Source organism: Stegostoma tigrinum, chromosome X (genome assembly GCF_030684315.1).
Source record: "Stegostoma tigrinum isolate sSteTig4 chromosome X, sSteTig4.hap1, whole genome shotgun sequence".
NCBI classification, from domain to species: Eukaryota; Metazoa; Chordata; class Chondrichthyes; order Orectolobiformes; family Stegostomatidae; genus Stegostoma; species Stegostoma tigrinum.
The window spans coordinates 3,367,286-3,391,030 of record NC_081404.1 but is presented as its reverse complement, the minus strand read 5'-3'; the positions used below and the strand labels follow the sequence as shown (position 1 = coordinate 3,391,030).

At 41.8% G+C, this 23,745-nt stretch overlaps 1 protein-coding gene across 3 annotated transcripts in view; it reads right to left on the bottom strand.

Annotated features, from left to right (window-relative positions):
- LOC125448277 (Golgi reassembly-stacking protein 2-like) overlaps positions 1-23,745 on the bottom strand; it is a 47,305-nt gene that overhangs the window by 13,223 nt on the left and 10,337 nt on the right. For all 3 annotated transcript variants that reach the window (XM_048523450.2, XM_048523452.2, XM_048523453.2), the window contains exons 2-7: positions 22,268-22,348; positions 20,088-20,291; positions 13,243-13,329; positions 11,302-11,432; positions 8,640-8,751; positions 5,331-5,451 (exon numbers count right to left, since the gene is read on the bottom strand). In XM_048523450.2, coding sequence (XP_048379407.1) covers positions 5,331-5,451; positions 8,640-8,751; positions 11,302-11,432; positions 13,243-13,329; positions 20,088-20,291; positions 22,268-22,348 — 736 coding nt within the window. The remainder of the gene's footprint in view (positions 1-5,330; positions 5,452-8,639; positions 8,752-11,301; positions 11,433-13,242; positions 13,330-20,087; positions 20,292-22,267; positions 22,349-23,745) is intronic.

Here is a 23,745-nt window from a genome sequence, read left to right as displayed (position 1 = left end):
ACACGGGGAGAATGTGCAACTCCAGACAGACAGTGACCCGAGGGTGGAAATGAACCCAGGTCCCTAGCACTGAGGCAGCAGGGCTAACCACTGGGCCATGGTGCTGCCTGAAAGGCCTTAGTAGTACAGGGACTAGATGGTTCAGGCTTGGGCCTCTAGGGCAAACTTAGCCCAAACTGCTGTAATGCAAGTTTATACAAGGCTCCTATAAGAAATAATTTTAACTGGATGTTGAGCAGAGCCACTTCAGGTACAGCAAGGGTTAGGTGAAGACATATGGCAATCGAATGTAATAATTAGAAATACAATTCTCTCATCAGCATCCCAACTTAAATATCAAAGCTAAACGACTGGAGGCTGATATTGCTGCTGACCCAAAGTTTTCTTGCAAGCAGCAGTAAAATTAGGTTCCTTCTATATATAGCTCAAAAACGCATGGAGCTAGATCTATGGCAAACAAAGAATGCTAGAGAAACTCAGCAGGTCTGGCAGCATCCGCGAAGAGAGAAACAGAGTTAATGTTTCAAGTCTGGCATGACTCTTTGGAAGAAGCTATGACAGACAAGTCTACTTGTCTGCATTTTGTTTTATTGCAAGTTGAGACGGTTATCCTGATGGACTAAGGCCCATGCTGCAAGTCAGGAAACCTGCAGATGGCAGAACAGACAGCTTTGAGGACATACAAAGGACAGAATTGGAGAAAGGCACCTATGCAGTGACTCATGAGAAGCAATTTTCTCAATAAGCAGCAGATATTTGACGACTGGATGCACTGAAATTTTCCATTTTGTTCTACATAAGTCAATAGCAGTTTGACAAAGTATCTAGGTGGAACAATGTTAAAACACAGAGGATAAAATAAAATGAACCAAGTGCAGAGATACAGCCTTGCTCCAATTTTACAGCTATACATTCTATATCCATTTTTATAATGGAAACTATTTACATAAACATAACAGTGCACACTCCCATAAATGACAGCACTGCAGTGTCCCCACAGCTGAGGGAAGGATACAATTGGAGCCTGACAAGGTTAATGGAGGCAAGCTCCATTATAAATTCTTAATTAAGCCTAATGTAGAGTTGACAGAAAATGCACACAGATACAAGATTTACATCATAAATGTTAAGAGCTATTGAACAATTGAGCAGTGTGAAAGAGAAAGTCGAGCATTATGGAGACTGCTTTAACTGAGCAGATGTTGGAATTGTATTTTGGGAGCTGATCAGCTGGAGCTGAACAATGCTAAAATGGATGGAGAATCAGGATGGGAGCTGTTGATTAGGCCAGTGAGATAAGGAACTGACTTTGAGGAATTAAAAAAATTCGTTTCAACTGCTCAAGAAGTCTGTTGCTTCAGTTTTCTTAAAAACTGATTCATCCACTGCAATGCAACAGGCATGAAGATTTTGAGCAACAGAGATAGGTCAACATGTAGGAAGTGAATCAACAGCAAAGGAACAGGAATGAACAATAAAATGAAGCAGCAGCCTAATGACAAACAGAACAATTGCAAAGGCAATTTAATGTTTTATTACAAGCAAGACAAAATCGCCAAGATGAGGAAAATTACTGAGTAGGCTGCTAAATGACTGCCTGTTTTTAAAATTAATTCATGGAGTATGAGCATCGCTAGCTAGGCCAGCATTTGTCACCTATCTCTTACTGTCCAGAGGGCAGCTAGGAATCAACCACATTGCCGCAGGTTCGAACTCTCACGTATGACGATGTACAGCGGCTATATGGTCACCATTTGCCACAGTGGGACTCAATCCCCTGTCCCCAGAACAATAACCTAGAGTTCTGAATTTAGTCCAGTGTCTACTGACGTTACTACTGTTCCACTGCCAAATTAATTCAAAAGATGCTTTCAAATGTCATTCATAGGATGTGGACAGAACTAGCAAGGGGGTTGGAATAGAGGAGGGGTGTGGAGAATGAACTCTTTGGCCAGATGAGGCAGTGAATTAACTTAAAGTGAGAAATGGCTATGATAAAAATATTATTCATTAGTCTATAATGGCATACCTTACTGAAGGTCTTTTTGAAAATCCAAGTAAATTGCACCTATTGCATTACCATTGTCTATTTTCTCTCATATCCTCAAAAAAACTTGAACAAGGTCTGTCGAGCAAAACTTTCCCTTTTGAACACTCTGCTAACAGCAGGATATGACATAGACTTTCAGAATGGGCCAATAATTTGTAAATGAAATTCACAGATAAATGGAAGGTAGCATATTTTGGTAGGAAGAACAGGGAGGTCAAGCATTGGAAGGTGCAAGTCTCGATGTGATTTCTTTATTTTGTACATGAAAGAAGAGAGAGGTATAGGAGAGGGAACAGAGAAGATTTCAAGGACAATATCATAAATAGGTTGGGTCTATTTCCTCTTGGAAAACAGGCCAATAGGTGATATGGAGGTATTTAAAACTATGAAATGTTTTCTTAGAATGGACATGGGAAATATTGCCTCTTGTGGGGAGCAGTAAAACCAGAGGCCATTAATATAAAATCAAAAGTGAAAGAATTGCTGCGAATTATAAACAAAAACAGAAATCGCTGGAAAAGTTCAGCAGATCTGGGAGCATCTGTGGAGAAAAATCACAGTTAGCGTTTCTGATTGAGCGACTCTTTCTCAGACGGCTATTAATATAAAGATAGTTACCAAGAAATCCAACAGGGAATTGAGAAGAAACTTGAACAAAAGAGCGGCAAAAATGTGGAACTTTTGGTATAGCTGCACTTAAGGACAAGCTAGACAAGTATATGAAGGAGAAGGAAATAAATGGTTAGGATGACAGATGTTGAAGAAAGAAGATGGGAGGTGGTGAGTGAAACATACAAACTGGCATGGAGTGGGTGGGCCAAATGGACAGTGATGTATATCATGCCTGCTTGTGTGTAGTATAAATCACGTCAACAGTTCAGAAATAATTGCCAGCTGTCCATTACAAATGCAGTACTTAGCTACATGAGATTGCATTGAAGATTGATCACAGTGCTAACGTAATTGGCATTTTTATTAAGCATTTGAGAAGTTGACAATTTTCAACAAATCTCAACCAGCATCAGAACAGGGTAGACAGCTGAGCTTTTGTTGTTAATTTCCTTCTGGATTTGGTGATTACGACAGTGCAGATTAATATCCCAACAAAAATCTTCTGAAAAGTAATGTACATCAAAAAGCAGGAAGGTCATTAGTCTGTTTCAAGAGCTACTTCTCTGGAACGCAAATACAAGGCATAAGTACGCACTGCTAAAAAGTGCTTGCACCCATCATTTTGATTGACACAAACATTAAAAGAAAAAGAACTGCAGTCAAAGGCAATCACATTATGCTTCAATGATTGCAAGCGAGTGCTGAAGTGTCCCCTGTACATTAAGTATGGTTAACAGCCCACTCTCTACAAGGATAGTGGAAGAAGTGGCCAACGTCACAGGAACAATAACCCATGTGAAAGGCAGAGCCAGGCACTGCCCGATTTAGCAGAATCTGGTGATATAGGCTTCTAAATTAAAGACAGAAGGGAGGACAATAAAACAGATTTATCTTGTCCATACGACCCTTGGATGGATAATCTCAGGGTCATGAGGATATTGGGCAGGAGTCAAACTTTCTGGAAGATCAAGAGAAAACATACCGAAGAAAAAAAAAAGTGTACTGAAGACATTGGGAACGATAACCTAAGAATAACAATCACAGAAGCAGGAGCTTGAGTTTAGAGAAGGAGCACATACCCTTCTGTGTGACTGAAGCCTGGCCAGATATTGCTTGCCAGTGCAGTCAATAACCAAAGCCTCAGCAGTAATTCTGAAGTAGCAACCTGATGCAATTTTAAACTGAAGTGTTAAAAGTTGACTGCATTTACAGTACAACCTGTAATCATTGTGTCCACTGGCATTAGTCCAGAGAAGGTAATAGACAACAACTACCTTCCTCAGCCAGTGGAGGAGCCTCTAGCAAAGATTGATGACAACAGCTATGTATGCGTACATGCAGTCACTCATGTATAGATCTAACATACGTAAGCATCTTATGGGATAGTCACAGATCATAGAGCATGGAAACAGACCCTTTGGTCCAACTAGTCCATGCTTAAAAACTAAACTAGTCCCACCTGCCTGTGGTTGGTCCATATTCCTCCAAACCTTTCCTATTCACATACTTATCATAGAATCCCTACAGTGCGGAAACAGACCCTTCAGCCCAACAAGTCCACACCAACCCTCAGAGCATCCCGCCCAGGTCCATCCCCTATAACCTACCTAATCTACACATCCCTGAACATTGGCAATTTAGCACTGCCAATCCACCTAGCCTGCACATCTTTGGGCTGTAGGAGGAAACTAGGGCACATCGAGGAAACCCACACTGACACGGGAAGAATGTGCAAACTCCACACAGACAGTCACCCAAAGGTAGAATCGAACTGGGGTCCCTGGCACTGTGAAGCTGCAGTGCTAACCACTGAGCCACTGTGCCGCCCCTATCTAAATGTCTTTTAAAATATTGTAACAGCAGCTGCATCCACCACTTCCTCTGGCAGCTCATTTCACACACAGAAGTCCCAACTACCACTCAATATGAGAATAGGGAGTTGGGCAAATAATGGTGCTGATACAGTAGGTCACATAGTTCATACTACATTACTGCATGATATCTACTCTTCCTGCAATATTTTTGCCATTAAACTTTAAAAGCAAAATAAACTAGCAGTCTCTTCTGATCCTAGCCATACAGCTTTAGTTCTCCTCTCCACTCGCTCCAGCACCCAAAACAAACAAGACACCTTCATTAAAAGGGATGCAACACCTCAATTCAGCTCCCTTCTGTTGCAAGTGCCTGGTCGCAATCTGCCAACTAATGCTTGGCATCTATGAACCAGTGGCTCATGAACAAAGCAACTTGTGATTTCCATGCCAAATAGCTCAAATGTCAAGAGATTGACTCCAGTTAGGAGACAGTGCAGTCAAGCCTTAATGAATGTTGTGCAACTGGAGTGGATAATGCTCCCACGCACCTACTGCCTTTGTCCTTCCTCAGTGGCATATATCATAGAACTGAGAGGTGTTGTTAAAGAAGCCTTGTTACTCCAGTGTAACCATTACATGCTGCAGCCATGATGCATGTGCCAACGATGGATAAAGCAAACGAGAGGTTAATGGACACATTGCATCAGTTGGATAAACCTTAATTGCATCCATGATCTAGTACTATAGAAACCTGCCTGAAATTTACAAATAGGAACGACATCCGCCAGCAATGCAGAAATCACTTCCTGAAATAGTTGTGACGGAATGCACTATTAATGCAATTCTACCAGTACCTGGTGTGAATGTGCCTGTGACTGAAGGAGATGTTGTTCCCAGCCTGAGATCGCTTAGCTCCTTTGGCAGACCTGAGGGCATGTTACTCATTGCAGGAGCACTCGGAGCTGAAAAAGGAACCTACAAAGAAAAGAAACTTTAGAATATAACCCTATGTGTCATTATGAACATGGCAACATGAGAGGGAGGAAAAATAAAATGCACATTTTGTTTAAGGTAGAATGATTTCTGAAGGCTGATTTGTACTACCACTGGTTTCTATGCCTCCTGAAAACAATAATGGGAGCTGTTTCAGTTAATTAACTGACTAACATATACAAAAAAAACCAACAGGTAGGCCATTGAAACTATTACTGCCAAATATCATTTTGATATCATCAGCAGATCAGGAAAGGATCTCATTCCTCTCATTCCACTCTGTCCTTGCGCCAATACTGTGGTCCAAAGTCCCTGCAAGACCAGGGCTGTTCCTTGCTTGATGCGCAGTGCATTGCATTTTGCGCTTTGACACCAAATTTCAGCGCCAGAAGTAATTGTACCATTCTCGCATTGTCTTCCACAGGAAATGAGACCTTCTGCTCTGAAAAAGGAAATTGTCTATGACATCACCGGGGATAAACACCTCAATGGCACTATCTATAAACGGAGCAATCCTTTTTCTTCAAATCTCCATTTTATCAAGGCACTAGGACTATATTCACAAGCAGTACGTCACTCCTTCCACATGCATATTTATCAGCACAGAGGATTAAACTTGCCAAGTCAAACTACATCTGCAGTGCTGGCAAAATACGTACTGCAATCAACTCTCACTGACACTGCGTCAGCCTGAACAACAGCAGAGTCAGGGTTGATCTCCTCCTCTGCTGTATTGGCTAATTTCACTCTTTTCTCTTTTTTTAAAAATCAAATAAGCAAGTGATGACAGTTTAGGGTCACACATAACCAACAGCCACTTATGTTTGGTAAGAGATTGCAACAGTATCTTTTTTTATTAACTTTTAGGGGTGGAAGTGAGAAGGAAAAATATTAAACTTGTAGCCATGCCATCCCCGATTCCACGATGCAATCAAGTTTGCTCCATGAAACTGAGTTACCCATCACTCACTACACTTAATTTAAGTGAATTGCGGCACTCAAGTGAAGGGCTATGCAGGACTGAATAGAAAGATCGAGAAGAGTCCAGAACCAAAACGTCAGCCTTCCTGCTCCTCTGATGCTGCTTGGCCTGCTGGGTTCATCCAGCTCTACACCTTGTTATTCCGCTTAGAAAAAGCAGGTTTGCATTCACAGATCACCTTTCACAACCTCAGGACTTAACAGCCACTTTAAGTGCAGTCTCTACTGTTATTATTAATGTTTCAGGAATCAAGCACCAATGTGCTTACAGCAAGGTCAACCTAATAGCAATTTAACAATGAGGAGGTCAATCCATTTTAGGGCTTTGGATGCCAGTGCTCTTCTTTCAATAAGAGCATGGAACTTTATGTCCATTTCAGGACCTTATTTAAGCAACTCCTCCAAAACACAGCACATTTATTTTTATTTATTCATTCATGGGATGAGGGCATTGCTGGTTGGGTCAGCATTTATTGCCATCGGGCAGTTATGAGTCAACAACATTGCTGTGGGTCTGGAGTTACATGTAGGCCAGACCAGGTAAGAATGGTAGTTTCCTGCCCTAAAGGACATTAGTGAACCAGATGGGTTTTTACTGACAAATCGACAATGGATTCATGGTCATCATTTGATTCTTAATTCCAGATATTTTTATTGAATTCAAACCGGCAGGATTTGAACCTGGGTCCACAGAATGTTATCTGCGATCTCTGGATTAACAGTCCAGCGATAACACCAATTGGCTAGTGCTTTGCCTCGCCATCTGACCATGTCATACTTTTCACTACCTCAGTATCTACCTTTCCCCCCAATTCTCCCTGCTGTTATGCAGACCTCAGAGTTTGGTGTACAGAACCAAACATCAATATAGTCACATATTGAAGGGTGCGCAGAGACACTGAGGGGATGCACAACTTTGCTCAGCAGCACTGACACTGATGCTTCATACATCCAACAAGAGAGAATGTTCCTCAGAATTGTACATGTACTTCATAATGAAGAAGCAAAACCAGCACTTCACGCACTGTGGTGCTGACACTTTAGGAGCATTTTCAGTTAAATGCCAATCCATCTCTAGGGTCGTTTCCTGTAAATTGCTCTCATATTTTGGACTTACACTCTTTCCCTTTCCACACCTGTATGATTTGTATTTTGCTGCATTAAACAACTGTTTGATCCAATCTATTCTGAACACATTATAATTCTGTTGATCATTTCCTATTACACACAGATTCTCTCAAAATGTACCAAACGTGTCACACACACTACTCAGAAGTGCACGGAGTTAGTTAGATTTTTTAATACATAAGAGCGTCAAGGGTTATTTGGGCTGGTTGGTGGTGGTGGGGATGTTGCAGACAGCAAAATGGAGTTGAAACCACAACCAGATTGCCTACGATTTTACTGGATAGAGGATTAGGCTTGAAGGGCCTAAAAGTATTTAGGGATGTTCCCACAGCAAATGCAGAAGCTACTTTGCGCACAGCAAAATCCCACAAACAGCAAATTAGAAAGAGACGAATTAAAATATTTGTGGTTGGGGGAAGAATGAATGATTAAATCTGAAAAGCACCAACAGTTAAGGAAAAGTATTTGCACTTATACAGCACAACGGCATCCCAAAGCAATTCATATCCAATGAAGTAGTTTTGAAAGTTGTCACTGTTTTAACATCAGAAATGTGCCACCCAATTCACATACAAGCTCCCACAAACAGCAATATACTGGTGTGACATAGAGGAATAAACACTGGCCAGGACACTGGGTAGAAACCCTCTCCTCAAAATACCTTTTACGTCCACTTTAGGAGCAGATACTGTTGAATTTTTCATCTGAAAGACAGCATCTCAGACAGTGCAGCACTCCCTCAGTACTGCCCTAGAGTGGGACCTGAACCTATAGCTTTCTGAGTCAGAAACAAAAGAGCTAACACCTGAACCAACAGACAACAAAACATGGTTTAAAAGTCAGCTAAAACCAGACAGTTAGCAACACAATGTCTAGTACAGAAAGATCCATTTGAAGGATAGCATTGGAATAGCCAAGATGAAAAGTTACCCACTTGCCAGCCTAACTCAACATGCCTGGGCGAATTAGATATCTCAAACACAGGCAGAGAGCGCGAGAGCGAGCGACACACACACACACACACACACAGTCTCTATAACCCCATCTTTCATTGTGCTTACCATAGGACTAGAAGGCAGGCTAGTTTGAAGAACTGGTGATAACTTTCTCTCGGATAAATGTTTGTGGATTGGTATCCTGTGCAGGTATCCATAGCCAATCCCACAGCCCAAACTGGAAAACAAAAGGAATGAGAAGTATTTAATCTACACCTCAGAGGTTTGCAAATGCTCGAGATCACATTAAAGCAAATGGAAATTGCTCATCTACAGGGCTTCCAAAATAAAAACTTTCTTGGGTTTATCAAGCAAAGGGGCTTCAGTACAAGGCAGAGTGGGAAGTTTCCATGCTTCGATCTATGCACCCAGTGTCAAGCATCCTCAAACAAAACACAGCTTTCTGCATTCAAAATTGTGATTGGGACTAAACCATGGACGCTTTTATACTGTCGATCTGCGGTAAACACAGCTCAATGTACATTTTGTATTTTAATATTCCTGAGAAGATTCTTGGGACATAATGGATAAAAGATGATTTTAAGTCATTCTTGTCCAGACTCTTCATAACTTTGAGCATGTCTACAAACAGTCCTGCTTCTTTAATCTATCCAGGTAACTGAATTCACTCACCTATACTTGTGAATCTTTACCCCGATTTGCCTTCAACAAATCCACGCTGCTTTTTCCTCAATTAATGCATACTTGTTCAAGTGACTTAATTTTGTCCCAAATTATTGTTCCTAAAACTTGCCTCATCAGAGGCTAAACTGATTTTCCTATATTATTGGGCTTATCTTCACACCCCTCTTTTTTTTTCCCCAAAAAGATAGTTGAGTAACATTTGGAATTCTCTAGTCCGTGGCACCACTCCTTTATCCAAAGGAGGATAAGATCGTGACCAGTATTTGTTATTTCTATTCATACTCCCTTCAGCACCACTGGATGGATCACATCCAGTCTTAGTGACATCTCAATTTTAAGCATAACCAGCCTTTTTAATACCTCCTCTTTATTGACTTATAGCCCATCTAGTGTATCAAATACTTCCTCTTTCATTGTAACTGTCCTTACCAAAGGTATTGAGGTTGTAAAGTACTTATTTAGTTTCTCAGCCGTGCTGTCTGCCTCCATGCAAAGGATCCCTATTCCCTATTCCGCTCTAATGATGAGGTTCACACTCAGGCCATGAACCTGTGGCAAAACGAATGGGTTATTTATATACACTACTGGATGTTCCAATAAACACTAAAAGTGTTATACTTTCTTCGTAAGAACAAGGTCAGGACTCATTTAACATATTAGATGTGCAGTTTTGGTCCATTCATATATCAGGTAACCCAGAACGATTCTGGGGGAGGGCCATTACACTGATGTCAAGCTTAAAAGCCTGTTGCTACCACAATAGGATAGAAAGATGGGTCTTTTCACTACACTAAAGTGTAAATTAGAAGACTAGGCAAAGGTCATTCAATTAATGAAAGGATTGGATAGGTGAGGGCGGAGCAAGAGGCGTGTGCAGGGAGGAGCACATGGGATGAGGAAATATAGGTTGAGAACTGGTTAACAGATAGAAAACTGAGTTGGAATAAATAAATCAATCATTCTCAGGATAGCAGGCGATTGAGTACATGTCACTTTAAGGACGAAACAAGACAACTTCAGCATTCACAGAGAGCGGGTGATGCTTATTGGAGTCCAGGTTCAAGTGTGTAATAACATCCCTGGCAGGTTGATTAGAAACAAAAAAAATGGTTACCTTAAGAATAGTACCACCTGCTGTTGGGAAAAATAAATGTTCCATGAGCTTGATAATATTCTGAACAAAAAAGGTGTCACCTACTCCAGAGACAGTAGGAACTGCAGATGCTGGAGAATCTGAGATAACAAGGTGTAGAGCTGGATGAACACAGCAGGCCAAGCAGCATCAGAGAAGCAGGAAAGCTGACGTCTCAGGCCTAGACCCTTCTTCAGAAATGGAAGAAGGGTCGAGACCCGAAACGTCAGCTTTCCTGCTCCTCTGATGCTGCTTGGCCTGCTGTGTTCATCCAGCTCTACACCTTGTTATCTTACCTACTCCAGAGTTATGTCATAACATGTCTGGACAGGTTGATTGTAAAATATTAAAAAAGCTACCTGCCTGGGAGCTCTTGTGGCACAATGGTAGTGTCCCTACTTCTGAGCCAGAAGGCCTGCACTCAAATCCCACCTGCCCCAATGAACAGTTTAGTAAATATCTAAGATTTTGGTTCTCGGGTAGCTAATTGAGTGATTTCTTGGTGAGTTTCCCAAAAAAAACATCATCCGACTTGTGAGACCAATGAGCACTTTCTCATGCTATAAATATTGGCTTGCCCTATGAACTGGTATTCTTGCAAATTGCCCTGGTAAGTGCACGATGAAATGCTTCAACAAAATGTCTCTTTCTTTCAACAATACAAAAAGAAATTAGCTGGTGATACAAGAAAAACAAAGCTTACTAAAGTGACCTTTATTTTATCCATACTTACATAACTGGACTGATACCTCTAATACGTTAAACAGACAGATCCGAAGGAAGATCAAACAAACCTGGTTTAATATTCTGCTGAACACTTTTTGAACTGAATAAGTTGTTTGGTGCACTAGAATTCTGAGCCGGATTGAGCAAGATTCTTCTGAAAGGCATTTGAACTGGCAAAATTACACTAGCAGTTTTAATAAAAAGGTAAATCTGACCCTGTCGTACCTGCCCTCTCCACCCCATGCACTGTTAGGCGTGATAATCACCTCCCTACAATTGTCTGTGTCAGTGTTGTACACATAGATCTTTAGTGGTTTTCCATTGTGGGATTCAATCAAGGAGAACAAGTCTTCAGACTAGAACAGAAAGAAAAAGAATTGGATAAGTCGGTGCTCGGGTTCACCCCCTTCCCCGATTTGTTTACTGACAAGGAGTCACAATCAATGTATAGCTTTTCCTCTTCATCCCTAATCCATTCACACTCCAAAAAAGCAAAGACACAGTATTAGCGAGAAATGCCTACTAATTGTTTCACAGTATTGTTTTTAAACAAAATAGCAGATTCTGGTGCGAGCTTGGCTACCGAAGTATTAAATGGCAGTTGTCAAACCAAGTATAGTTTAGGCAGCATAATTAAGTCAGGACAGAACAAAACAGATACTTATAACAATGTAAGAGTTATTTCAGTTAATCCATAATAATAATCAAATGCAAATACAAGAAATATTAAGCGCAGTAAATGGAAAGGAGAATGAAAAGAAGAGAGGCACACAAAAGACAAAACAAAGACTACAGATTAACGCATTAACAGAGCACCACGTTGCATCTCCTGTTCCTACTCGATTACAACAACAAACATTCTTATTTTACATATTGGAATAAGTGCATTGAAATATATCATGCCATTGCAAAAGCCCGAGTACAGTACATACACCTCACAAAGCAAAAACCACTGCCCTGGTTTGCCTCCAAAATCCGAGTACCACAATGTTTTGCACACAAAGCCATTTAGGGTGCATTGGTTAACGAGAGACATTTAAGGGTGTAACAGACAGAGGCCATAACAGCAAGGACAAGCATTTCACACCCTGATCGTCCCAGTGGCAAAAAGGTGTGCCAAGCAACTAATTTGCAAATTAGAGGCTTTCCATAGCTTGTCTAGCAGTCTGCGAAGAGCAAAAGAATCTTCATGAGAATCCATTTTTGCAGAAGAACATAGATGCTGTCAGACCTGATCAGCATTCCCAGCATTTTTTGCTCAGAGCAATTTGCCAGAATGTCAAGACAGCCATCAAAATGGCCACCTCTGCATGAGCAAATGGGCCTGGAGACATTAGTTACTGGTAATGAATGTCCTGATCCAGACAGCATCTGCACAGTCAACATCACTATGTTCTATGCAATAATAACATCTCTGTCTGCGCATGTGCAAACACCCAACACCAAATTTCCGCACACTAGAGGAACTAGAGACTGAGAATCCAGAAGCAGGGGCAAGAGCTGGTAAAATAGCCGTGATGTGGAGGTTCCGGTGTTGGACTGGGTAGACAAAGTCAGAAATCACATGTTCAGGTGAAGTGACAAAGGAGCAGTGCTATGAAAGCTTGTGATTTCAAATAAACCTGTTGGGACTATAACCTGTTGGCATGAGACTTCTGGTAAAGTAGCAGTAGCCATTGAGCAGTGCAGCCAGGTAGCTCATGACTGGCAGGAGATAGATAATGGCTCCAGGCTGAATTCGGACTGGAGACAACACTGATAGCACCGAACCCTTTACCCCAGCATAGCACTTAGCAGCCGCCACTTCACTGAATGCCCGAGGGGTGGTTCAATCCACTCTCCCCACAGTTGGAAAGCAGTTGCTTGGAGGTCTCAGAGCACTGCCTGCTGGAGCAGCCTACACCTTTATGCGCCTTCTGCCACTTAGAAGAGGCACTCCTACGATGCATATGTTTTCTGTTTTTATTTCAGGCTTCCAATTTCCAGACTTTTGTGTCTTCTGTAGCTTAATAATTGCTCTGACAATTTTGGCTTAAGAAGAAACATTTTTGCAGTCTACAAGCTTATTGATACTGAATCCCAACCTCAAAAGGTTAATGAATTGTTGGTTTACACACAGAAATCCAATAACCTCCACAAAAGGAAAAGGAAACATTGTGCAGCTACCTCACGGAGGATTGCTTCAGCTCCAATTATGTAGTCTGTGTATGGTCTCAAGCCAGCCAGTGCAGCAGGGGAATTGGGCTCCACTTCCTGAAAAAGAGCCACATTGTGTAAATACAAACAAAATATTCCTACAGACAGACAAAGCAAGTGACTCTTACAAACCCTCAACCAAGTGAGTTAAGTATCACAAGACAGTTCATACTTGTGTTTTGAAAAATTGTTCCCACTTGGTACATGACCCAAATAGCACCGCTTCATGGGTAAATTTGGCACACATCAGCCAGCTATTTAACAAGAGGCAGAGCATTACCACACACACACACAAAAAACTTGTGTACCTTAAAGTTGCTGTCTGACTTGTGCTGTGCATCTGCACCAAGACCTTTGTAAAGAAATATTTCAGCCTCATTATTTAGTTACCATTGAAAGGCATAGAATCTGGTATAAAATTGCTGCATTTGCGCAGTCATATCAAAGTAAACACACTACATAAAGTTTAGAAACAGATGCAGAAATTGCTGGAGAAACTCAACAGGTCTAGCAGCATCTGTGGAGATGAACAGACTTAAGGAGACGCAGTCTCCACAGATATTGCCAGAACTGCTGAGTTTCTCCAGCAATTTCTCTGTTTGTTTCAGATCTTTAGCATCTGCAGTACCATGTTTTACAGAAAGTTAAGCATCATCCATTCCAGCCCAAGTATATTTTACAGCATGATAATATGTTAATTATTGCCAGGTAACTCTGCTGACAGTGAACATCAACACTGCCTTCCCCATATAATTTGGCTACTCTAATTTACATGTCTTTTTCATTCCATGCACTATTAATTTCACAATCTATCAGACTGTTCGGTTAACGTGTCGTGTGGTTGTTCACCCTATTTACTCAGTTATAGTATGTCCTTGATAAATCTCCTGGCCCCGGTGGGCTACATTCTAGAGTTCTGAGGGAGGTGGCTGAGGAAATAGCTGAGGTGTTGGTTGTGACCTTTCAAAAGTCCCAGATGATCAGAAAATTGCTGTTGTAACCCCCTTGTGTAAGAAAGGATCAAGACAAAAGATGGAAAATTACAGGCCGATTAGCCTAACCTCAGTTGTTGGTAAAATTCTAGAATCCATCGTTAAGAATGAGATTTCTAAATTCTTGGAAGTGCAGGGTCGAATTACAACAAGTCAGCATGGATTTACTAAGGGGAGATCATGCCTGACAAACCTGTTCGAATTCTCTGAAGAGGTAACAAGTAGGTTAGATCAGGGAAACCTAGCGGAAGTTATCTATCTCGACTTCCAAAATGCCTTTGATAAGGTGCCTCTCAGGAGGCTGCTGAGTAAGGTAAGGGCCCATGGGGTTCGAGGTGAGCTACTGGCATGGATTGAGGATTGGCTGTGTAGACAGAAGGCAGAGAGTCTGGATAAAAGGCTCTTTTTTGGAATGGCAGCCGGTGACAAAGTGGTGTTCCGCAGGCTTTGGTGTTGGGGCCACAGCTGTTCACTTTATATATTAATGACCTGGATGAAGGGACTGGGGGCATTCTGGCACAGTTTGCCGATGATACGCAGTTAGGTGGGCAGGCAGGTAGTACTGAGGAGGTGGGGAGGCTGCAGAAAGATTTAGACTGTTTAGGAGAGTGGTCCAGGAAATGGCTGATGAAATTCAATGTGAGCAAATGTGAGGTCTTGCACTTTGGAAAAAAAGAATACAGGCATGGACTATTTTCTAAACAGTGAGAAAATCCATAAAGCTGAAGTACAAAGGGATCTGGGAGTGTTAGTCCAGGATTCTCTAAAGGTTAACTTGCAGGTAGAGTCCACGAATGTAATGTTGTCACTTATATCAAGAGGGTTGGAATATAAAAGCAGCAACATGCTTCTGAGACTTTATAAAGCTCTAGTTAGGCCCCATTTAAAGTACTGTGTCCAATTTTGGGCCCCACACCTGAGGAAGGACATACTGGCGCTGGGGCGTGTCCAACGAAGATTCACACGGATGATCCCTAGAATGGTAGGCCTAACATATGATGAATGGCTGAGGATCCTGGGATTGTATTCATTAGAGTTTAGAAAGTTGAGGGGAGATCTAATAGAAACTTACAAGATAATGCATGGCTTAGAAAGGGTGGACGCTGGGAAGTTGTTTCCATTAGGCGGGGAGACTAGGACCTGTGGGCATAGCCTTAGAATTAGAGGGGGTCAATTTAAAATGGAAATGAGGAGACATTTCTCCAGCCAGAGAGTGGTTGCCCTGTGGAATTCATTGCCACGGAGCGCAGTGGAGGCCGGGACGTTAAATGTCTTCAAGGCAGAGATTGATTAATTCTTGATCTTGCTAGGAATTAAGGGCTATGGGGAAGAGTGCGGGAAAGTGGAGTTGAAATGCCCATCAGCCATGATTAAATGGCGGAGTGGACTCGATGGGCCAAATGGCCTTACTTCCACTCCTATGTCTTATGGTCTTATGACTTCACCTGCTGTGATGTTCACTGGCTCACACTTTCAGCATTTTGCCATGCAGAAAAAAAAATTAAAAGCCTAACTACGCAAGTGTGACTAACAGTATATGCGTAGCCACAGCAAATTGTGGCCCAGTACGTAAAAGCAAACTTGCAGCTTTGTTGCCACAACATCCTTCTAATACTCAGAGGCACAGGGACCAAAGAATTCAAGTCAAACAGGAGGTGAAAGATGAGAAAGGGAACAAATAGAAAATAAACAGTAGAAGTTGGATTTCTATAGTACCTTTCAAGACATTAGGAGTCCAAAAACACACACAACTGGAACTCAGTCCACTGTTCTGGGTACTACACTTCATAAAGGATACAAAGGGATGTAAAAAAGTGTGCTGAAAAGATCCACAATATCAGGCCCAGGGATGAGGAACTGCAGTTTTATGGATAGATTGAAGAGGTTGAGGCTATTCTTCTTGGAGAGAGGTCCAAGAGATTTAATGGAGGTATCCAAAATCATGAGGGGTTTGGACAGAGTAAGTAGGAGAAAGTGTTCTCAATAGTGGAAGGGTCGAGAAGCAGACCATACAGCTCGAAGGTGATTGGCAAAAAAAAAAGCAATGGTGACATGAGGAAAAAGAACAAGGAATATAGAACAGTACTGCACAGGATCAGGCCCTTCGGCCCACTATGTCTGTGCTAACCATGATGCCATTCGAAACTAATCCCATCTGGCTATATATGGTTCCTATCCCTATATTCTCTGTCTATTCATGTGTTTGTCTAAATACGCCGCTATCATATCTGTTTCAACCACCTCCCACGGCAGTGCATTCCAGGAGCTTAGCAGCCTCTTAACAAAAAGATGCCCCCTCTCACCTTAAACCTATACCCCCTAGTTTTTAACATTTCCATCCTGGGAAAAGACTAACTACACACCCTATTTACGCCTCTCATAATTTACATACTTCTATCAGGTCACCCCTCAGCCTCTGATGCTCTAGTGAAAACAATCTAAGTTTATCCAGCCTCTCCTTATAGCCAATACACTCCAATCCAGGCAACATCCTGGGAAATCGCTTCTCCACCCTCTCCAAAGCCTCCACATCCTTCCTATAGTGTGGTGACCAGAACTGCATGCACTACTCCAAATGGGGCCTCACTGAAGCTTGAGACAGCTGCAACATGACTCGCCAACCTTTCTATCCAATACCTTGACTGACATAGGCAAGCATGGCAATATGCCTTCTTTACCACCGTACCCACTTGTGCTGCCACTTTCAGGGAGCTATGGTCTTGTACCCCAAAGATCCCTCTGTATATCAATGCTCCTAAGGGTCCCCATTCACATTACACTTTTCTCTTACGTGTGACCTTCCAAAATGCATCGCCTCACTTGTCTGGGTTAAACTCCATCTGCCATTTCTTCAGTCCTTATAGCTGATCTATATTCTGCTGCATCCTTTCACAGCCTTCCTCACTAACCACAACTCCACCAATTTTCATTGCATCTACAAACTTACTAATCAGACCAATCACCTAAATCATGTGTATACATATTACAAAGAAAGAAGTCCCAGCACTGATCCTTGCGGAACACCACTGGTCAGAGACAGCCAAACAGAAAAACACCCCCTCCACAATTACCCTCTGTCCTCCTTGGCCAAGCCAATTTTGATCCAAACTGCCAACTCACCATGGGTTCCATACAATTTAATCTTCTGGACCAGTCAATCATGAGGAACCTTGTCAAATGCACTAGTAAAGTCCATGTAGACTACATCGTCTGTCCTACCCTCCACCATCTTTGTCACTTCCTCAAAAAAGAACTGGAACAACTTTGTGAGACAAGGCCTCCCTGGATAAAGCCACGCTGACTATCCCTAATAAGTCCATTCTTCTCCAAATACAAGTAAATTCTATCACTAAAAGTCTTCTCCAATAATTTCCCTGCCACTGCTGGAATGCTCACCACTATTATTTCCTGGATTATCCTTGATGCCGCTGTGGAATAAAGGAACAACATCGGCTATTCTCCAGTCTTCTGGGGCCTCACCTCTGACTAAAGAAGATACAGAGATCTCTGTCAAGGCCCCAGTCTCCTCCCTTGTCTGCTTCAGGATCCTGGTCAGGTCCTGGGGACTTATCGACCTTAATGCTTTTCAAGACACCCAGCACCTCCTCTTCCTTAACATCGACATGTCCTAGAATATCAACATAACCCTCTCTAAACATACTACCATCCATATCTTTCTCCCTGGTGAATATCCAATGCCAAGTACTCATTAAAGGACCTCATCCACTTTCTCCAGCTCTACACAAATTCTCTCCTTTGTCCTAGAGTGGAGCTACCGTTTCCCTAGTTACCCTCTTGCTCCTAATATACATATAAAATGCCTTGGGATTGTCCCTGATCCTACTTGCCAAGGACATTTCACAGCCCCTTCTAGCTTTCCTAATTTAAGCTCTTTTCTGCTTCCTTTATACTCAAGGGTCTCCTTTGATTTGTTTCCTAAACCTTACATCTACTTCCTTTTTCTTTTTACTTACTACATCTCTCAACATCCAATGTTTCCAAATCTTATCTTTCATCCTCACAGGGATATGCTGGTCCTGAATTCTGGTCAACTGGCTTTTAAAAGACTCCCACGTCAGGTGTGGATTTACCTTCAAACAACTGCTCCCAATCAAATGTCTCCAGTTCCTACCTAATGCTGTTGTAATTAGCCTTCCCCCTATTTAGCAATTTTACCGGAGGGCCAGTCTTATCCTTTTCCAGTACAATCTTAAAACTTACAGAATTATGATCTCTGCTCCCAAAACTTTGCTCCACTGAAATTTCAATCACCTCGTCAGGATCGTCGTCCAATACAAGGTCTAGTTCAGCCCCTTCCCAGTTGGACTATCTACACGTTGTTTCAAGAGACCCTCCTGGGTGCACCTAACAAATTCTGCCACATCTAAGTCCTAGCACCAAGGAAGTCACAGTGTATATCAGGGAAATTAAAATCATCCACTACCACAACCCTGTTGTTTTTACTAAATTTCATGACCGTTTGCATATCTGTTCCTCTAATTCGCACTGGCTATTGGGAGGCCTATAGAATAACCCCATCATAGTGACTGCACCTTGTTATATTCCCGGAGTTCTACCCATGTGGCTGTGCAGAATGAGCCCTCAGAGAGATCCTCTCTTTTCACAGCTGTAACATTCTCCTTAATCAGTAATGCAATGTCCTCAGCCCTGTTACATTCCTATCATGCCTGAAACATCTAAACCCTAGAATATCGAGCTGCCAGTCCTGCCCTTCTCTCAATTGAGTTTCTGTAATGGCAACAACATTGTAGTCCCACGTACTAATCCAGACTCTCAGCTCACCTATTTCATGCTCCTTGCAATAAAATAAAAAAAATAAAAACACTTCAGACCACCAGTCCTGCCATATTCATTAACCTGGCCCTGTCTGTTCTTCATACTAGACTTCTTGATTTTATACTTTGTTTTTTAAACACAAGTGCTTAAGATCTGGAATTCACTGGCCAAGAATGTGGGGAAGCAGATTTAAGTATGGCGTTCAAAAGGACACTGCATCATTATTGGAAAAAGAAGAATATGCAGGGTCAAAGGGCGAAGGTTGGAGTGGGGTCAGGACAAAGAGTGGCACTAAGTGAATGGCTCCTTCAGAGAGACAGCACAGACATGACAAGCCAAATGGTCTCCTCTGGTGCTACAGCAATTCTGTGAAATTACTTGAAAGCCACTGAAATACTTTGGAAGTATTTCAGATTTTGCTCCATCATTGGTGTAAAGTAGCCAGTCTGAAATGGATAGGAAGAGCAGCCTGCAGGCTTCCCTTCAAACTTAAGGATTTTATAGGCCCACAGGGGCCATTCACGTTCTGCCAGTCAAACAACCAGCCTTCACAGTAGATTTTGCTCAGCTGCCTTTGCTTCCTTTCAGCTGGTTCTGCTCTTGACAACTTTTCAGTCCCTCCCCAGCCCAGAAGCCCCCACATTATTACCAAAAACATTTCACACAATTCTGCAGTTGGCAGGAAAGTCACAGGATTGGGGGTTAAAAAAAAGTACAAGGCCAACTTTGAAGTAAGAAGCATTCCCTGTTACAGGAAAAGTGCAGGGTTACAATGCCCTCCAATGTTTACAAAGTAATTTTAAGATACATATCTCCAGAGATTATATACTATCATGTTGTTTAACTCTTCAGTGAAGCGTTTTAACCATAATCTGATACAAATTTGATTTCTGCTCACATCAATAGAAACCTATCGCCATTGCTTTCAAGGCAGAATTACACCACTGTAGACACTTAGTGAGAGCATGGCAAGATTACCTCACTTGGGCACAGCATCAAAACATACTTAGGAAGCACTTTACATACCAAAACGTGCCAAACGTTCTCATTTGCGCCTTCAAAGCTGCAGAAGCGAATGCTGACACCGAGCAAGCCCTGTCCACCCCATAGATTACTGGGTGTTGCACTAACTTCGCGAACAGCCTGTGTCTTGGTATTGTAAATGGCCATTTTGAGGGACTTTTCCACATGCCCTAGTAATAGATCCCTCAGAACATTGTCATCTTTATCCTGAAAGGAAGAAAAGTGGATTAGAAAAAATAAGTGGACCAACTGGGAAAAATTTACCACTGCACAACCAGGAAGGACTCAAGTTTGACCCCAGTCTACACAGGGTTAACTGACTTCAGTAGAAATGGTAATTGAGAAACTGAATGTCACACAATAGTCTGTCACACACAGCAGTAGCACTTCTACTGACATAGAATAGTGTCCCAAACATCCAAAAAGAAACCTGCTTCCTTCCACGTAAGAGAAGGAATTTGAAGACCCATGACACAAGGTTCAAAGTCACTGCACAGATCAGCATAAAACTGCTCACGAGTCCCATGCAAGGAAGAGATGAGCAAAATTAATTGCTACGGATTCTGAAGTTCCATACTTCACAGAGAATAGTAGAATTAATTAATGTATGCACATACACCCCTTGACCAAAGCAGGTGGTTTGTTGGAGCTGTATCAGGCATCCATCCATCAGGAGAGATGGGAAAGGGGAAATTCTAAAATGACCAGGATGTTCAGTGGAGTAAGCTGAGAAGCAACAGTTTGAGAAATAGAAAACACAGTTGCATTAGTGCTGTATAGCATTGCCTGCACCTATTGGAAAAGGTGGAACCCACAAGTAATACAAGTAACACCTGCACCACCCCCACACCCCTTACCCCAACAGATGCACAAAAAATCCTTCTATAAGCCAAGTCAACTATCATTAATGTCTCAGATATGAATATGAAACACTTCAATAGTAATGAACCCATGTATGCCAAATACAGCAAAAAGTCGTCTAGAGATTCTCCTCCTTGCTTTGAAGCACAAATTCCCAGAATGAGCTGTTGAGAATTTTGGCCCAAAACACCAAGTCTCCTATCAGTCACCCCACAAATGGGGCAGTCAAATTTTGAGTCAAAATTATCAACCTTGTCCAGCATGATTTCATGTATGTTGCTTTTGTGTTTCAACATGTCAATATTACACTAACAGGAAATGAAGACTCTGTAACAGTCTAGAGATGGCAATGGTGTTTCTAGTACTGGGCAACTCAAAAAGGTATTTCTGTCCTCCCCTTCCCGAAAACACTGAAGCAATCTCCATGGCAAGTCAGTCAAACATTCAGTTCATTTGTACAAGTTTTTTTTAAACATTTGCTTGTTGGGTGTGGGCATTTATTATCCATCCCTTGTTACCCTTGAGTAGATGGTGGTAAGATACCCTCTTGACCCACTGCAGTCCATGAGCTGTAGGAAGTCCCACAATACTGTTAGGGAGAGAATTCCAGGACTTTGACCCTGTGACACAGAAGAAATGGTAATATATTTCCAAGTCAGGGGGCGGTGGTCCTATGGATCTGCTGCCCTTGTCTTTCAAGTGGGAGTAGCTGCGGGTTTGGAAGGTGCACATGGTACTCACTGCTGCTACTGAGTGTTGGTGGCGAAGGGAATGGATATTTGCCCTGGATGGTGTCAAGCTTCAAGTAGTCCCCATCCAGGCAAGTGGGGAATATTCCATCACACTCCTGACTTGCGGCTTGTTGATGGGATACAGGCTTTGGGGAATCAGAAAGTGAGTTACTTGCTGCAGGACTCTGCACCCTGAACTGCTCTTGTAGCCACAAGAGACATCAAAGCAGACTGCAATGCTAGACTTAAGAATCTCCAAGGCAGTTGGCAATGTAGTGAAAATCTTATGTGGAAGACACACCAGAAGATAGTAGCACATTGACAGGCTGCAGTGCTGCCTAGCTTGGAGAACAGAGTTCAATTAAATGAATGGGTAAATGTAATACTGACAGAAAACAACAGAACAAAACTATCGCAGAAAACAAGGATTAATCAACAAGAAGAGTTCTTTTTCCTTTGGGTTTCCCCCTTTCTAAAGGAAAGACTGATGGGACATTTTTGACAACAACCGTTATTACTGAAACAGCAAAACTTCAGATATAAGTTAATACAAACGGGGCATGTGCCAAAATGTTAAGAACATAAACTCACCAGCCTTGTATCACCAGCCGAAATGATAAAGTCGAAGAACGGTTCTAGACCAGCCCAGTATCCCGGAGAGTTCTCCTGCACCTGCTCAGAGAAAAATAAAACATTGTATCACAAACAAATGACCAGGCTCCCTTGTACTTAAAGATGTGAATTTAAAGAAGCAGAACTTTTGAAGTACTTTTTCTTCTGTCTATATTCCTATTTCAAGAATATACTCTATGCACCACTCTCACACTTCAGATCAGCTAATGGTGTTCACAAACCTGACCAAGACATGAAATTCACATGTGCACAAGCAGCTCCTAATGTTCTGCCTCGCTTGGGTTTAATATGAACAAAGCAGGAGGCCACTTAGCCCTGGACTGCAATCATTCAAAGAGCTTGTGGCTGACCTACAACTTCTTGCCTCATTAACCTAAACGCTTTTGGCTAACATCATCGATTTCATATTTTAAACTAACCAACAATTGCTGTTTCCCTAAAGGAATGTTTTCTAATTTTGGACATGAAAGGTTTAGCTTTTTTTTAAGAAAAACATTACACTTTCTAATTCCAGATTCTCCAACTATAGGAAGAAGTTTCTTCCATTCTATTCCCTTTGCTCCCATTAATATTATGAAAAGTTTGATCAACCCATCCTTTAACCTTCTAAATTCTAGGGAATAATTCTTTTAATAAAAATATTTTGTTTAATCTCTCCTTGCAGTATAACCTTTGGAATCCAATGGAATCACCAACTCCAGGGAAAGCAGAGTTCAGGCAGGCCAATCTTATTAAATTGTGAGACATCAACAACTCACCAGAAAGAATATTTTGGCAGTTCATGTTTGTTGCAGTGAACCTTAAACTGATAATACAGGTGCTTATAGCATAAGACTAATTTTCTGGGCACAGACCCAATAACCATCAACCATGAGGGAGGCAAAATTGAGATTAACATTTGAGAAATTAAGACGTGAATGGCTGAAGACTGTTCAATGTTAATTAACTAGACCAAAGTAGAACTGAATGATTTGACTTAAGTGGATTGTTTGCTACAGTAGTAACTAGTTGGGCTTGTTGAGATGGGCATAAACTGCATCTCAGGTAGGGATCTTGTGGTGCAGTGGTACTGCCCCTATCACTGAGCCAAGGGGCCCAGGTTAAAGTACTACTTGCTTCAGAGATGCATGTTGGCATCTCTGAATAGGTTGATTACAAAAAATATATAAACTGCATCTCACCCGTGTAGACACTTCCATCAAGAGAGCTACAAAAGGCATTTATTTTTGAACAGTCTACTAACAATGTTACATGGAACATATAGCACAGAAAACTGGGTGTTCAGTCCAACTGGTTTGTACTGGTGTTTAAGATTCACTTCTCTGCATAAGCCATCTCATCCTATCAACGTAGCCTATTCCTTTCTCCATCATTTGCTTATCTAGCCTCTTAATTAAAAACTCTCTATTGCATTTACCTCTACAACATGGTAGCAG